At 26.6% G+C, this 16,368-nt stretch overlaps 1 protein-coding gene across 1 annotated transcript in view; it reads right to left on the minus strand.

The window, feature by feature from the left end:
• Positions 1 to 16,368, minus strand: part of LOC135127695 (glutathione S-transferase-like) — an 84,391-nt gene that overhangs the window by 24,216 nt on the left and 43,807 nt on the right. The window contains exon 2 of the mRNA XM_064054252.1: positions 3,858 to 4,003. Coding sequence (XP_063910322.1) covers positions 3,858 to 3,993 — 136 coding nt within the window. The 5' untranslated portion in view covers positions 3,994 to 4,003. The remainder of the gene's footprint in view (positions 1 to 3,857; positions 4,004 to 16,368) is intronic.

Below are 16,368 nucleotides of genomic sequence, written 5' to 3' on the forward strand. Positions count from 1 at the left end.
TGGATTTTTCAACATTTAGACTTTTTAATAATTCCATTCTTCAATTTTCTAGTTTTAATTTTAAATATATATCCAATAATAACTATAGCTTTTAAAATTTTTCATTTTTAAAATTTTTCAATTTTTCAATCTTTTAACGTTACAGTTTTTCAACTTCACAATTTTAACGATTCTATAATTTTTCGTTTTCACAGCTGGGTTTTCAAAATTTTCGATTCATTAATTTTTCTTTCAATAATCGAAGAATGCCAAAATTGAAAAATCAAGAAATGTGGAAGGAAACAAGGCAAATTCGAATAACGAAAAATCGAAAATCCGAAATATAGAAAAAACGAAATATCGAAGGTCGAAAAATCGGAAATTCTAAAATCCAAAAATCGAAATTAAAAAATTGAAAAATCGAAAACCTGAAAACTGGAAAAATTGAAAATTTATAAATTAAAAAAAATGATTAAATTCAAATGCCGTTAAATTGAAACACAAAAATATCGACTAGTCTAAAATAACAAGTCTAATAATGGAAAAATTAAAATTGGAGAAATCGAAAATCGAAAATTCGAAAAATTGAAGTACTGAAAACTTGAAAAATCGAGAAATCGAGTAGGAAACAATCTGAAAAGTCAAATATCGATCAAATTGAAAATTCGATTATTCAAATGTTGGAAAAAACAAAAATAAAAATCGAAAATCGATAAACTGAAAAATCAAAAATTCGAAAAATGAAAAAATTGTAAACTCGAAATCTTCATTTTGCGAACCGAAAAATCGAGTAATCAAAATTAAAAAATCTAAAGTAGAAAAATTGAAAATTTAATGGATCAAAAATTCGCAGAATCAAAAATTGAAAAACAAAATTCGAAAAATCGGAGCTCAAAAAATCCAAAAATCGGAGAACTGGAAAAGCAAAAAGTAAACATCGAAAATTCCAAAAATAGCTAAAGGAAACTCCCGAAATCGAAAATCCAATGATCCAAAATTGAAAAAGTCGAAATATCGAAAATCGAAAAAATCAAGTTAAGTTGTAAAATGTTATACAATTTTGATTTTTTTTCCCAAAAATCTGAACATCTAGGATAAAAACGCAAATTTTATTAACAAATTACTTACGATTCGATTTTTAATAATAATAATAGTAATAATAATAATAAGTAAATTTATTTCCAGCAGACAATTATGTCTCTAGTGGATACAACGACATTACAACACAGCAACTACAATTTTCAGTATCTTATTCCTAATCCCAACGTTACAAAAATTATTAAAGAAAATGTCAATATTTTGATCTCTGCTAATAATATAATTATACAAACGAATACAAGCTATTAGAGGACTATTGAAGTGGTGAAGTGTGTTTGGAATGTTATATGAAAAACTTATCTGGATGCGGCTGCCTAATCTGGGTACATTAAATTTAATTTCATTGAGAAGAGTTTGACTATACATTTGTCCCGTTACAATTTTTTGTAAAAATATCAAACATGACATATTCCTGATTTTTTGATTTTTGATTTTGCAGTTTCAATGTTAAACTAGAAAATATTGTCATACAATTTTGATTTTTCAACACGGATTCATAAACCACAAGAGTTTCTTATATTTTATAAAATTTAAGCAACATTAAGATGTAAATTTTTCAGTATTCTGCTTTTTTCTTTTTTCGATGTGAACTTCTTCAATTTTTGGATTTTTCAATTTTTTTCAGACTTTTTAATATTTCGATTCTTCAATTTTCTGGTTTTCATTTTAAATATATATCCAATAATAATTATAATTTTTAAAATTATTCACTTTTTAAATTTTTCAATTATAATTACGTTTATGGGTTTTCCAAATTTTCGATTTAAATTTTTAAGTTTCTCGATTTTTAAATAATTTTTTAGTGTTCCAATTTTTGGTTTCTTCAGTTCTTCGGTTTGCAATTTTTCAATTTTTCATTCTTTTTTCTTTAATTTTGCATTATCCACGTCTTCGAGTTTTCGTTTTTAAATTTTTAAGTGTTCAGATTTTTCTTTTGGGAACTTTTGGATGTTTCGATTTTCAGATTTGCAGTTTTACGAGTTCTCGATTTTTCAATTTTTCGTTTTACAATTTTTCGTTTCGGTCTTTTATTTTCTTTGTTTTTTTAATTTTCAGTTTTTCACTGTTCTGATTTTTTAATTTTTATTTTTTTCAATGTGAAATCCTTCAGTGCTTGGATTTTTCGATTTGCAATTTTTCAATTTTTGAACTTTCAGATTTTTTAATTTTTCGATTTTTCAATTTTTTATTTCTAGTTTTAATTTTAAATATGTATCTAATAACGATTACAAGTTTTAAATTTTTTGACTTTTTCAATTTTTCGATTTTTATTTTTTCCATTTCTCGATACTTAACTTTACAGTTTTTCAACTTTACAATTTTGACGATTTTTAATTTTCAGTATTCGTTTCTTCAGTTCTTCGATTTAGAATTTTTCGATTTTCTTCTTTCACTTTGGCATTTTGTTTTGTTTCAGTTTTTTGAGTTTTCAATTTTTCGAATCAAAAAAATGCAAAAATTGCAAAATTGTAAAATTGAAAAATCAAAAATGAATAAACGAAAAATCTATAATGAAAAATTTGAAAAATCAAAATTGGACGTCAACAATAATAAGGAAACGAAAAAATGAAATATTAAAAACTGAGAAACTTAAAATTCAAAAAAGTGCAAAACCCAATTGAAAATGAAAGAATTCGGAAAATCGGATAATTGAGGAAGCCAAAAATTGCAATATTACAAAAAAAAAAACGAAAAATTGTAAAATAAAATCGAGAAAATGAAAATAAAAAAATAAAAAATAAAAATGAAGAAGTTGAAAAATTTAGAAAACGAAAAATTGAAAAATCTAAAAAATGAAAAACTGACAAACTTCAAATCGAAAAATTGAAGACACGATAAATCGAGAAATTATGAAACCAATACACTGAAAAATGTAAAAATTGAAAATCTAAAGAAGATAAAAAAAAACGCAAACTTGTAAAAATGTCATAATATGTTACATATTTCAGAAAGGATTTATTCGGTAAAATTTTTGAGATGACGTCATCAATTTGGTGGTGGGAATGATTAACCAATTTTTGGTGGCGTTTCACTATTGACATGCTAGTCCTAATACAAAATTTCACAACAATCGGTCCAGTAGTTTCGAAAATTATCTGTCCGCACAGATTTCAGACAGACAGGCACAGACAGATAGACGAAAAAAGGGGACCTATTTTTTCGTACTCTAGTGGTCATGAAATGTCGAGAAAACGCAAGACTAGGGAGATATTAATGCAAACGGCCATTTAATTGCGCATAATGTGAAATAGTCGCTGTTTGATATTAAAATTTTATTCCATTGTTGATTTAATCCGAGCTAACGCTGCGCAAAGTACACACAAATTTTCTCTCGTTCCATAATTATGAAAGGAAGCTCTATCTATTAGCCGTCCCAAATTAACAACCCATATTTTCTCAATTACATTTACATTTCGACTTTATTTTTCAATCGGACTTTCCAAACCTGAATATTACATTTGTGTGACAAAGCCCACTCAAAATGATCTCCGCATACTAAAAATTGAACAGTCCGCTTAACCCTAATCCCCCGAAAATTGAAAATTGTATCGAACCAGCACACAGGCAAAATACTTAACCGATTCCGTATTTTTATTCCCCGTCCGTTCATTCCTCCTCGACTCTTTTATGGTTTGATGAAACGTAAAACTTCACCTGCAAATTTAATTTGCTCTCCGCATGCCAAATCGATGGCAGACACTAAATTCGTTAGGCAAAAATTTGATTTTTCGGCCGTAGCCAACTGCAAAGCGTGTGAACGTGATTAAACAAGGACTTACTTTTTTTCACTTCGGGCCATTTTTCTCTCGAGATCCTTTCGTCCTCGTATTCCACGCCGGCATAGGCGAATATAAAACGGATATGCTCGGCGCGCCCTCTAGCGTTGAAGTAAATCAGTTTATAGTGTGGCGACATGCCGCTAAACCTGGAAAAAGAAAAGGCGGTTAGGTGGGATTTTGGCGGAATTTAAATGAATTTTGGGAAATTGGGGGCGGCGTCAAAGGGCTGGTGCGCCCTTTGTGGTGCAAAAATCGGGATAAAAGTGACGGCCTCTAGGCGGGTTAGAGTTATATGTAAATTAGCCGAGATTAAAGGGTGGAATGGCATCATTAAAAAATGTATTTTACACAGTTTCAACGGATTGGGTTTTATTTGTAGCCTTTGGGTTTTAAATGGGGTTCGCCCCTTCTTGTATACATAGTGCACTCATGCAAAATTTATTTTCTCTCTCTTATTCACGCATCTAAATCCAAATTTACAACTTCTGAAGATTTGGACGCTCACTTCGTAAAGCGCACGTGATCACTCCATCTGTTCGGTAAACAGACTATAGACCAGATGATTAGCCTAAGAGATTTGAACGCTTCCCTGGGAATAAAAAAATGTTGCCATATTCCTAAGATAATCCACTCTTTGAGACGAAATTCGAGTTAAAAATGTAACTGAAACTTCACTTTTTTCCCTCTCTGCATACTAATTTTTTTTAATAGCACCCATTTTCGAATTTTTAAAAATTATTCAGTTTTTTGGTTTTACGATTTCTCAGTTTTAATTTGTAATTTTTCGACTTTAAAGTTTTCCGATTTTAGGTTTTCTAGTTTTCAATCTTTAATTTTTCAATTTTATAACTTTTGGAATTTTTTATTTTGGATTTTGTAATTTTTCGGTCTCTAAGATTTTTGATTGTCAATTTTTCGTTATTTCAATTTTGCGCTTTATTAAAACTGAAATTTTCACGATTTTGCAATTTGTGGATTTTTCATTTCTTATATTTAAATTTTTCTTAATTAATTAATTTGTAATTGCTTTCACCGTGTTTATTTATATTGTGTTGACTGAGCACCTAGAGTACGAAAAAATAGGTCTCTCGTTTCCGTCTGTCTGTCTATCTGTCTGCGGTCTGTCTAGATTTTTATTAGATAGATAATCGCCAAAACCACTGGACCGATTGTTGTCAATTTTTATATGTATGCTGTGAATCTTCTGTAGATTGTATATTCCGATTTTCCATTTAACAATTTTTCCATTTTGACTTCAATATTACGATTTTTCTGTTTCTCAATTTTTTTAATTTTTTGAATAATCAATTTTTTAATCTTTTGATTTTCCAATTTTCGATTTCTCAGTTATCTATTCGAATTTTCAATTTGTTAAATTTTTCAGTTGACTGATTTTTCAATTTTTAAATATTTTAATTTTTCAATTGTTCTGTTTTACAATAGTCTAATTTCTGATTTTTCAATTTCTCGGTTGTTAATTTTTTGATTTCAGAATTTTTAAATTTGCAATTTTTCCAATTTTCAGGATTAGAATTTTTACATTTTACAGTTTTTCGTTTTTAAATATTTTTTTAGTTTATTCATTTTGGATTTTTCAATTATCCGATTTCACAATTTTTTAATTTTTCAATTATGTGAATTACCAATGTTTCGATTTTTTAATTACTTGCGATATTTCGACTTTTTAATTTTTTCATTTTGATTTTTTAACTTTTCAATATTCTGATTTTTCAATTTCCCGAGTTTTTTAATTTTATCATTAATCAATTCTTGAATTTTTGATTTTCCAATTTTCAATGTTACAGTTTTTACATTTTGCAGTTTTTCGTTTTTTCAGTTTTTTTATTTTTGATTTTTCAATTATCCGATTTCACAATTTCTTAATTTTTTTCAATTACTTAGGTATATGAATGTAATAATGTTTCGATTTTTTAATTACCAGCGACATGAATTTTAATTTTTTGTCTTTTTAATTTTTCCAATTTGATTTTTTAATTCTCCGATTTTCAATTTTTCGAGTTTTTAAATTTTTTGATTACTCAGTTCTTGCATTTTTTGATTTCTCAATTGTGTATTCGAATTTTCAGTTGTTCAATTTTTCAGATGACTGATTTTTCAATTTTAAAATATTTTCATTTTCCGATTTTTCAATTCTTACATTTTTCGATTTTCAATTGTTTCGATTTTTCACTTCTACAATTTTGTAATTTTTTAGTTTCTCGGTTGTTAATTTTTTAATTTCAGGATTTTTAATTTTGTAATTTTTCCAATTTTTAATGTTAGTTTCTCCATTTTACAATTTTTCTTTTATCAATGTTCTGGTTTTTTTTATTTTCAATTTATTGATTTTTGATTTTTCAATTAACCGATTTCACAATTTCTTAATTTTATTTGATTAAATTTGACAGTTTTATTTATATTCATTGGGATTTCAGGTGTTTGAATCTTCAATTTTTGAGTTTTGGAATTTTTCTGTTTTTAAGTTTCTAGATATTTTAATTCTCCAATTTTGATTTTCTCATTATCCGATTTTTCACTTTCTCGTGTTCCTTAATTTTTAGATTTTTCAATTCTTGCATTTCTAGATTTTCCAATGTTTCGATTAAATTCGCTTAGTATTTTCTCTTCCATCTTTTCCCACCTTTTTACTTCAATCCTTGTTTCTACTAAATTTGTCAAATTTTCAATCTATGATTTTTCAATCGCTGAGTTTTCCCATTTTAAAATTGTTCAATTTTGCAATTGTTGATTTTCCGATTTCTTTAATTTTTAATATTTCGATTTTACAATATTTCGATTTTGCAATTTTTCGATTTTTAAGTTCCTCAATTTTTTAATCTTTTGATTTTCCAATTTTCCTTCTTTCTGATTTTTCGATATTTCAGATTCTCAATTTTGAATTTTTCCTTGCCTCAATTTTTCAAGTTCTGGATTTTTATTTTTTATTTTCCCGATTTTTTAATTTTCAGTTTCTCGATTTTTATCACTATTTTTCGTTTTTAATGCCCTTTATTTTTTGAATGTTTCTTTCGATTGTAGCTATAATTTTTCGATTATTCCACTTTTCAAATTTTCAGTCTTTCATTTTCAAGTCCTGGCTTTTTCTATTTTTAAATTTTTCAATTTTGCAGTTTTTGTATTTTTCAATATATCCGATTTTCCGATTTCTTTCATTTTCAATATTTCGTTTTTTCTATTTTTCAAATTTTTGTGTTTTCAATTTTCAGTTCTTGATTTTTAGTTTTTAAAATTTCCAAAGTTTTCACTAGGTATGTACTTTTTCGTTTCTTCATTTTTGATTTTTAAACTTTACAATTTTTTTATTCGATAAGTTGAAAAATCGAAAGCTGAAAAATGTAGGAAATTGAAAAATTGCACATCGAGGTATTGAAGAAACAAAACATTGAAACATTGAAAAACTAAAAATCGAAAAAAAATTGGAAAGAAGAAAAAACGATTAGAAGCAAACAATTGGAAAACCCAAAAATTGGAACACTAAAAATCGAAAAAATATGTATTTAATCATATAATTGAAAAAAATTAAAAAATTGAAAAATATCACATTGAAAAAAGAAACATTTCAAAATCAGATTGGTCAAAAACCAAAACACTGAAAAAAGTAAGAAAATCTAAAACAGAAACGAAAAATTGAAGACATGAAAAATGAAAAATTGGAACATCCAAAAGTTGGAAAATTGAAAAACTGAAAATTAAAAAAAAACTCGAAAGATTGCGTGTCGTAGGTATAAAATTGAAGGAGCAAAAAGAAAAGAAAAATCGAAAATAATTGAAATTGGAAAACAAAAAATTATATTCTTCTTCTGCTGTTGTTCAGTCTGGCTACTTTCCATGTTTGCTCGACATTTCAAGGTCCCTAGAGTACGAAAACTTAGGTCTCCCGTTTCCGTCTGTCTGTCTGTCCTCCGTCTGTCTGGATTTTTATTAGACAGATAATGTTTTTTTGATTAATCAATTCTTGAATTCTTTGATTGTCTAATGTTCGATCTTTTAGTTTTACAATTTTCGATTTCTCAATCGTGTATTCGAATTTTCAGTTTGTTCAATTTTTCATTTGACTGATTTTTCAGTTTTTAAATTCTTAATTTTTTCGACCTTCTATTGTTTCGATTTTTCAGTTCTACAATTTTGTAATTTCTGATTTTTCAGTTTTTCGGTTGTTCATTTTTTAATTTCAGGATTTTTAAATTTCTAATTTTTCCAATTCTTAATGTTATAGTTTCTCCATTTTACAATTTTTCGTTTTTCAACATTCTGATTTTTTATTTTTAGATACTTATTTCAATTTTGCGTTTTTTTCAGTTTATTGATTTGTGATTTTTCAATTATCCGATTTTACAATTTCTTAATTTTTTTCAATTATATGATTAAATTTGACAGTTTTATATTTGTTACGATTTGAGGTGTTTGAATCTTCAATTTTTGATTTTTCAATTTCTCGATTGGATTTTTCCATTTTACAGTTTTGGAATTTTTCGATTTTACAGTTTCTAGATATTTTAATTCTCCAATTTCGATTTTCCGATTATCCGATTTTTCAATTCTTGCATTTCTAGATTTTCCAATGTTTCGATTTGTCGATTTCCCCTTGACATGTCCAATTAAATTCGCTTAGTATTTTCTATATTACAATTTTTTGTTTTTGATATTTCAGATTTTTAAATTTTAATTTTCCTTGCCTCAATTTTTCAAGTCCTGGATTTTTATTTTTTATTTTCCCGATTTTGTAATTTTCAGTTTCCCAATTTTTAATTTTCATTTTCCCAATTTTTTATTTTCAGTTCCTCGATTTTATATCACAATTTTTCGTTTTCAATGCCCTTTATTTTTTCAATGTTTGTTTCAATTGTATCTATAATTTTTCAAATTTTCAGTATTTCACTTTCAAGTCTTGGCTTTTCCTATTTTTAAATTTTTCAATTTTGCAATTTTTGGATTTTTCAAAATATCCGATTTTTCGATTTCTTTCATTTTCAATATTTCAACTTCACGTTTTGTTGATTCGATTTTACAATTTTTCGATTTTTTTTTTGCTTTTTCAATTTTTCAAGTTCTTGATTTCCAGTTTTTAGAATTTCCAAAGTTTTCACTAATACTTTTTCGTTTTTTCATTTTTTTTCTTCAACTTTACAATATTGCAGTTTTTCTATTTTTTTTTTATTCGATAAGTTGAAAAATCGAAAACTGATAAAAGTCGGAAATCGAAAAATTGCACATGGAAGTATTGAAGAAACAAAAGATTGAAACATTGAAAAACTAAAAATCGAAAAAAATTTTCGGTTTTTCCATTTTTTCGTTTTTCACTTTTCCGAATTTTAAATTTCTAGCTATTTTAATTTTTAAAATTTTCTAATTTTGACTCTTGAATTGTCGGATTTTTCATTGTCTCTAAGTTTTTTTTATTTTTTGATCTTTCAATTCTTACATTTTTCGACCAACCAATGTTCCATTTTTCAATGTTACAATTTTGCATTTTTCAAATTCTTAATTCGAGATTTCAGGTGTTTGAATCTTAAATTTTTCAATTTCTCGATTGGATTTTTCAATTTTGCAATTTTGTAAATTTTCGATTTTTCAATTTCTAGATATTTTCATTTTCCAATTTTGATTTTTAAATTATCTGATTACCTTATAATTTCTAGCGTGCTTAATTTTTAGATTTTTCAATTCTTGGATTTCTAGATTTCCCAATGTTTCGATTTGTCGATTTTCCCTTGACATATCCAACTAAACTTCCTTAGTATTTTCGTCTTAATTTTTTACCACTCTTTTACTTCTATCCATGTTTCTGCTAGACCTACGATATCAAAATTACTAACTCTAACTCCTTCTTTATTCTTCAGTTTGGCAACATTCTAAAAAAAGATTTTCATTTTCTGTCCTTGAAGCCGTTTAGTCTGGCTAATTTCCATGTTTTCTCGACATTTCAAGATCCCCAGAGTATGTAAAACTAGGTCTTCCGTTTCCGTCTTTCTGTCTGTCTGCCGTCTGTCTGGATTTTTATTAGACAGATAATCTCCAAAACTACTTGACCGATTGTTGTCAATTTTTATACCTATGTTGTGAATATTCGGTATTTTGTAGATAATTTCACGATTATCAATATTTTCCATATTTCAATGTTGGAATTTTTCGTCTTTACAGTTCTTCGTTTTTTCAAAATTCCGATTTTTTAATGATTTCTTGAATTTTTTGATTTTTCACGGTTCCATCTTTCAATTTTACAATTTTCGATTTCTCAATCATGTATTCGAATTTTCAGTTTGTTCAATTTTTCATTTAACTGATTCTTAAATTTTTCAATTTTTCAGTTCTACAATTTTGATATTTCTAATTTTTCAGGATGTTGATTGTTAATTTTTTAATTTCAGCATTTCTAAATTTACAGTGTTTACACGGATTTTTCAATGTCTCGAAGTTCTTTATATTTTTCGATTTTTCAATTGTTACATTTTTCGACTATCCAATGTTCCATTTTTCAATGTTACAATTTTGCAATTTTTTGATTTCTTAATTCAACATTTCAGGTGTTTGAATCTTGAATTTTTGATTTTTCAATTTCTCTATTGGATTTTTCGATTTTACAATTTTGCAATTTTTCGATTTTTCAATTCTTGCATTTCTAAATTTTCCAATGTCATCAAAATTGAATGGCAACATTTTATCGATTAATTTTGAAATTACAAAACCCAATTCTTTGGAATCTAGCAAACGTTCTAAGGTTTAAGAAACATTTATTCTCCTCCATTTGTGATTCATGAATCCGTGTTGAGTTTTCATTCTATACATCCATATTTTTTGAAAAAAATCGAAATTATATAACAACATTTTACAATTTAGTTTTTGGAAGAGGAAAAGGAATGTTTTTTTTCAAAATCATGCAGCAAACTGCCAGATTTCAGTTATTGACGATTCTGGAAAAACTGGGAGTCGAATTCATAAATTATGTGGTGTTTGTCTACTCTTATTTCCATTAGTTTCTTTAATTCCTCACATTTAGTAGATACTTTGCTGCAGTTGTGAGTTTTTCTTTCTTGTAATTTAGTTCATTCTAGACTTTAGTTTTTCAATTAAATTAAAGAACGTTGCTGCGTTTTACAACTTATAATGACCCACCCAAGCGCCGTAACAAAAGTCCCTGTAATTATTTCCCTGGAACTTCCTTCATCAAAACTGAGATAACTAATGGCAAGCTCAAGGGGTTTTATCTAAACTGATCAACCGAATTACGTTAACAAATGGCGTGCTGGTTGAAAACATCGACGTGATCGCCATGACAAAACCAATATAATAAATCTGGCGCTTTCAGATAAAATCGGCAAAAATAAATGTTGCTTTTTTGTGTAAAAAGAATATAACCGCTGCATCATCCCACTGTTACCTATAAAAATACAAAAGCGGAAAAATCGCCCGCAATTTGTTATAGACCTGCAGCAATTCCGTTCCACTGATGTCACATAAATTTTGTGCTGCCCCTAATAGTCGGCTCTTTATCAGCGCCTATTTCTTACTTTCATCAAATATAATTGGATGGACCCTACAGGCTCGAGTTTCTGATTTTGTGATTTTAAAGCCACGAATATGGAGATGAGTTAAATCAATTACGAACTTACGAACATGTGAGACAATAAGTTTATTAACCGGAATTGGACTAGGCTTTTGGGAGTGTCGGATTTAATGGAGACGGAATAGATGAGTTCTTAACCGAATTAGATCCTCGGCAACTGTGTCTTTTTCAAAGTTGGAAAAATTAATGACGAATTAACGATCCTCGTTTCCCCCACGAATCACAATATTGGAAATGTTTCCGCCGTTACTCCATGAATCATGATAGGCAACACCGATACATTATTCATCTCGAGCGAAAAATCGGAAAAAGAAATTGCAGGATGAGCCGAATCCTTCAGATCTAACAACGAAATAATTGCGCTCCGACCTAAAAGGATAAAAGTATCCTTACGAACTCAAACATGAACAAAAAATCGAAAGTATTAAAACGTGGAAGAAATACATCAAGTTGTTGACCACGTCCCCTTTTCCGATAAAAAGAAAATAACTTGGTCGGACGCGAGTTGATGAAAGACTTTCTGTTTCGTGTTTGCCGACGAGAAAACGAATAATTATTTACAGGGAGCACAATGAGTGTCGTCTATGTGTAGGCTTCACAAGAAACTCATTAAAATGTTACAAAACAGATCGATGGCTGCGAGTTGGGTGTGTTGATTTCAGCGTTGCTGATAGTCTAAATGCGAAGTTTTGTTCGGGATGAATGGAGTCGTTTGGAAGTTCAGCTATACTTCCGGTGATGATGCTTTAAGCGGAAATAAAGGTGGTATTTAAGTCGGGGAACAAGGGAGGGTTTAAAGGACAACCGGTGGCATGTAATTCTTTTTTTTGATATTTTTACATTTTTTTTCCATTTTCTGTATTATCTGTGCGAATATAGGTTGTACGGTTTTCTTGAATTTTGATTTTAAAATGTTTTCATTTTTGATTTTTCAACTACCCAATCTTTCAATTTCTCAACTTAATTTTTCAATTTGAGGAATTTGTATTTTTCAGTTTATTCATGTTTAATATTATTTTTTGTTTTCCCAATATTCCCATTTTTTCATTTTTAGATATATGAGTTTTTCTATTTATCAGTTTTTACCTTTTTCAATATTCCGATTTTTCAGTTTCCTGAGTTTCCAATGTTCCATCTTTCAATTTTACAATTTTCGATTTCTCAACTATGTGCTCGAATTTTCAATTTTTAATTTTTCATTTGACTGGTTTTTCAATTTTTAAATATTTTAATTTTTCTATTTTTCAATTCTTAAATTTTTCAATTTTCCAATATTCCGATCTTTTCAATTTTTAGATATATTCGTTTTTCCATTTAAAAATTTTCCCATTTTTGACTTTTCAATATTCCAATTTTTCAATTTCGCGATTTCTTTTAAATTTTCCTCGAATTTTTTGATTTTCCATTGTTCCATCTTTCAGTTTTTCAATTTTGCAATTTTTCGATTTTACAGCTGACCGGTCTTTCAACTTTTGAATTTTTTAATTTTCCAATCCGATTTTACATTTTTTCGTGTCTAGATATGAGTTTTTCCGTTTAAAATTTTTTCATTTTTGACTTTTCAGTATTCCAATTTTTCAATTTCTCGATTTTTTATTAATTTTTCAATTATTAATCAAAGCTTAAATTCTTCTTTTTTCCAATGTTCCTTTTTTCAATTTTGCAATTTTTCGGTTTTTATATTATGGTATCGGAATTTTCAGTTTTTAAATATTTTAATATTCCGATTTTTCAATTCTTAAAATTTTCAATTTTCCAGTTTTACAATTTTGTAACTTCTGATTTTCAGTTTCTCGGTTGCTAATTTTTTAATTTCCGGATTTTTAATTATGCAATTTTTTCATGTTACAAAGTTAGAATTTTCCGATTTTTCAATTTCTCGATTTTTTTTTATTTTTCGATTAATCATTCGTTGAATTCTTCGATTTTCCAATGTTCTATTTTTCAATTTTTCGATTTCTCCGTTATAGTATATTCGAATTTTAAATTATTGTTTTTGCTATTGACTGATTTTTCAATTTTTGAATATTCTAATTTTTCGATTTTAAAATATTCTCATTTTTGATTCTTCAATTTCATGGTTTATTGAATTCTTCGATTTTTCAGTTTTACAATTTTGTAATTTCTGATTTTTCAGTTTCTGGGATATTAAATTTGTGATCTCGGGATATTTAAGTTTTCAATTTTTCCATTTTTAATGTTACAGTATTTCCACTTTAAAATTTTTCGTTTTTCAATATTCCAATTTGTTCATTTCTAGACACATTAATTTTTCAATTTTAGAATTTCTAATATTTCAATTTTTTTGAATTATTCAATTTTTCAATGCTTCGATTTTTTATTACTTAGATATTTTAATTTTTGATTTTTCTCTACACATTCCCATTTTTCAATTTCTCAATTTTTTTAAATTTTCCGATTAACTGTATTCCAATTTCCAATTTTTAATTTTTCAGTTGACCGATTTTCCAATTTTTAATTATTCAAATTTTTCGATTTTTTAATTCTTAATTTCTCGATTTTCCAATGTTGCGATTTTTCAGTTTTACAATTTTGTAATTTCTCTTTTTTCAATTTCTCGGTTGTTAGTTTTTTAATTTCAGGATTTTTAATTTTGCTATTTTTCCATTTTTCGTGTGTTACAGTTTTTCAATATTCTGATTTTTGAATTTTTAGATACTTGTTTTAAATTTTCGATTTTTCCGTTTTTGGATTTTCAGTTTTCCGAATTTTTAATGTTCAGATATTTTATTTTTCGATCTTTTGTAATTTTGACCTTTCAATTACCGGATTTTTTATTTACTCGAGTTTTTATTTATTTATCGATTTTTCATTTCTTAAATTTTTCGATTATCCAATGTTCCATTTTTCGATGTTACAATTCTGCAATTTTTCGATTTCTTAATTATTCGATTTTTAAATTTTACCACTGTTTGAGTCATCGATTTTTGATTTTTCAATTTCTCGATTGGATTTTTCGATTTTACAATTTTGCAATTTTTCGATTTTGCAATTTCTAGATATTTTTTCATTTTTCAATTTTGATTTTTCCATTGTCGGAGTTTTCTATTTCTCGGGTTTTCTAATTTTTGTATTTTCACTTCTTGAATTTCTAGATTTTCCAGTTGGACTATTTTTAATTTTTCGTTTATTAATTTTTCGAAATTTCAATTCCTTCATTTTTGAATATTCAGTTGTCTGATTTTTCAAGTTAGTTTTTTTTTTGTTTTTAGATTTTTCTATTCTCAGTTTTTTTCAATTTTCCAATCTTCCAATTTTGAATTTTATAATTTTTCAATTTTTTAATCTCAATTATTCCAATTTTCGATTTTTGACTTTTCAATCTCACGATCTTTCGTTTTGTTTTAATTTTACAGCCCTGTAATTGCAATTTCTAGATATTTTAATTTTTCCATTTTTGAATTTTCATTTTTCTAAATGTTTTTATTTTTCGATTTTTCAATTTTTCGAATTTTGACTTTTTACTACATATTCAGATTTTTCAGTTTCACAATGTTGTTTTATTTTTCGGTTAATTAGTTCCTAAAATTTTCGATTTTCCAATATTGCATGTTTCAGTTTTACAATTTTCGATTTCTCAATTGTGTATTCCAATTTTTAATTTTTCAGTTGACCGATTTTCCAGTTTTTAATTATTTTAATTTTTCGATTTTTCAGTTCTTAAATTTCTCGATTTTCCATTGGTGTGATTTTTCAGTTTTACAATTTTGTATTTTCTGTTTTTTCAATTTCTCGGTTGTTAGTTTTTTTATTTGAGAATTTTTATTTTTTAATTTTAGGTACTTATTTTAAATTTTCGATTTTTTCATGTTTGGATTTTCAATTTTCCGAATTTTTAATGTCTAGATATTTTATTTTTCGATTGTTTGTAATTTTGACTTTTCAATTCCCCGATTTTTCATTACTCGAGTTTTTTTTATTCATCGATTTTTCAGTTCTTAAATTTTTCGATTACTCAATGTTTCATTTTTCAATGTTACAATTTAGAAATTTTTCGATTACTTAATTATTCGATTTTTAAATTTTACAACTGTGTGAGTCTTCGATTTTTGATTTTTCAATTTCTCGATTGGATTTTTCGATTTTACAATTTCTAGATGTTTTCATTTTTCAATTTTGATTTTTCCATTATCGGAGTTTTCAATTTCTCGGGTTTTTTAATTTTTGTATTGTCACTTCTTGAATTTCTAGATTTTCCAATGTGTGTCGATTTCTCGGCTGTGAATTTTCCAGTTGAACTATTTTTAATTTTTCGTTTATTAATTTTTCGAAATTTCAATTCTTTTATTTTTGATTTTTCAGTTGTCTGATTTTTCAAGTTATTTTTTTTTGTTTTTCGATTTTTCCATTTTCAATTTTTTTTAAATTTTCCAGTATTCCAATTTTGAATTTTATGATTTTTCAATTTTTTAATCTCGATTATTGGAATTTTCGATTTTTGACTTTTTAATCTCACGATCTTTTGTTTTGTTTTAATTTTACAGCTCTGTAATTGCAATTTCTAGATATTTTAATCTTTCCATTTTTGAATTTTCATTTTTCTGAATTTTGACTTTTTACTACATATTCAAATTTTTCAGTTTCACCATTTTTTTTAATTTTTCGGTTAATTAATTCTTAAAATTTTCGATTTTCCAATGTTTCAACATTCTATTTTACAGTCTTTGCTTTTTCAGTTATGTGTTTGAATTTTCACATTTTCAATTTTTAAATATTTTAATTTTTAGATTTTTCAATTCTTAAATCTTTCGAATTTTTCGATGTTTCGATTTTCCAGTTTTACAGTTTTGTAATTTCTGGTTTTTCAGTTTCTCGGTTGTTAATTTTTTAATATAGGGTTTTTAATTTTTTCGCTTTTCCGATATTCCTATTTTTTTAAATTTCTATATATATTATTATTTATCC

Source organism: Zophobas morio, unplaced genomic scaffold (assembly GCF_036711695.1).
Source record: "Zophobas morio isolate AGI-343-1 ecotype UQ-CSIRO unplaced genomic scaffold, CSIRO_AGI_Zmor_V1 ptg000012l, whole genome shotgun sequence".
Lineage (NCBI taxonomy): Eukaryota > Metazoa > Arthropoda > Insecta > Coleoptera > Tenebrionidae > Zophobas > Zophobas morio.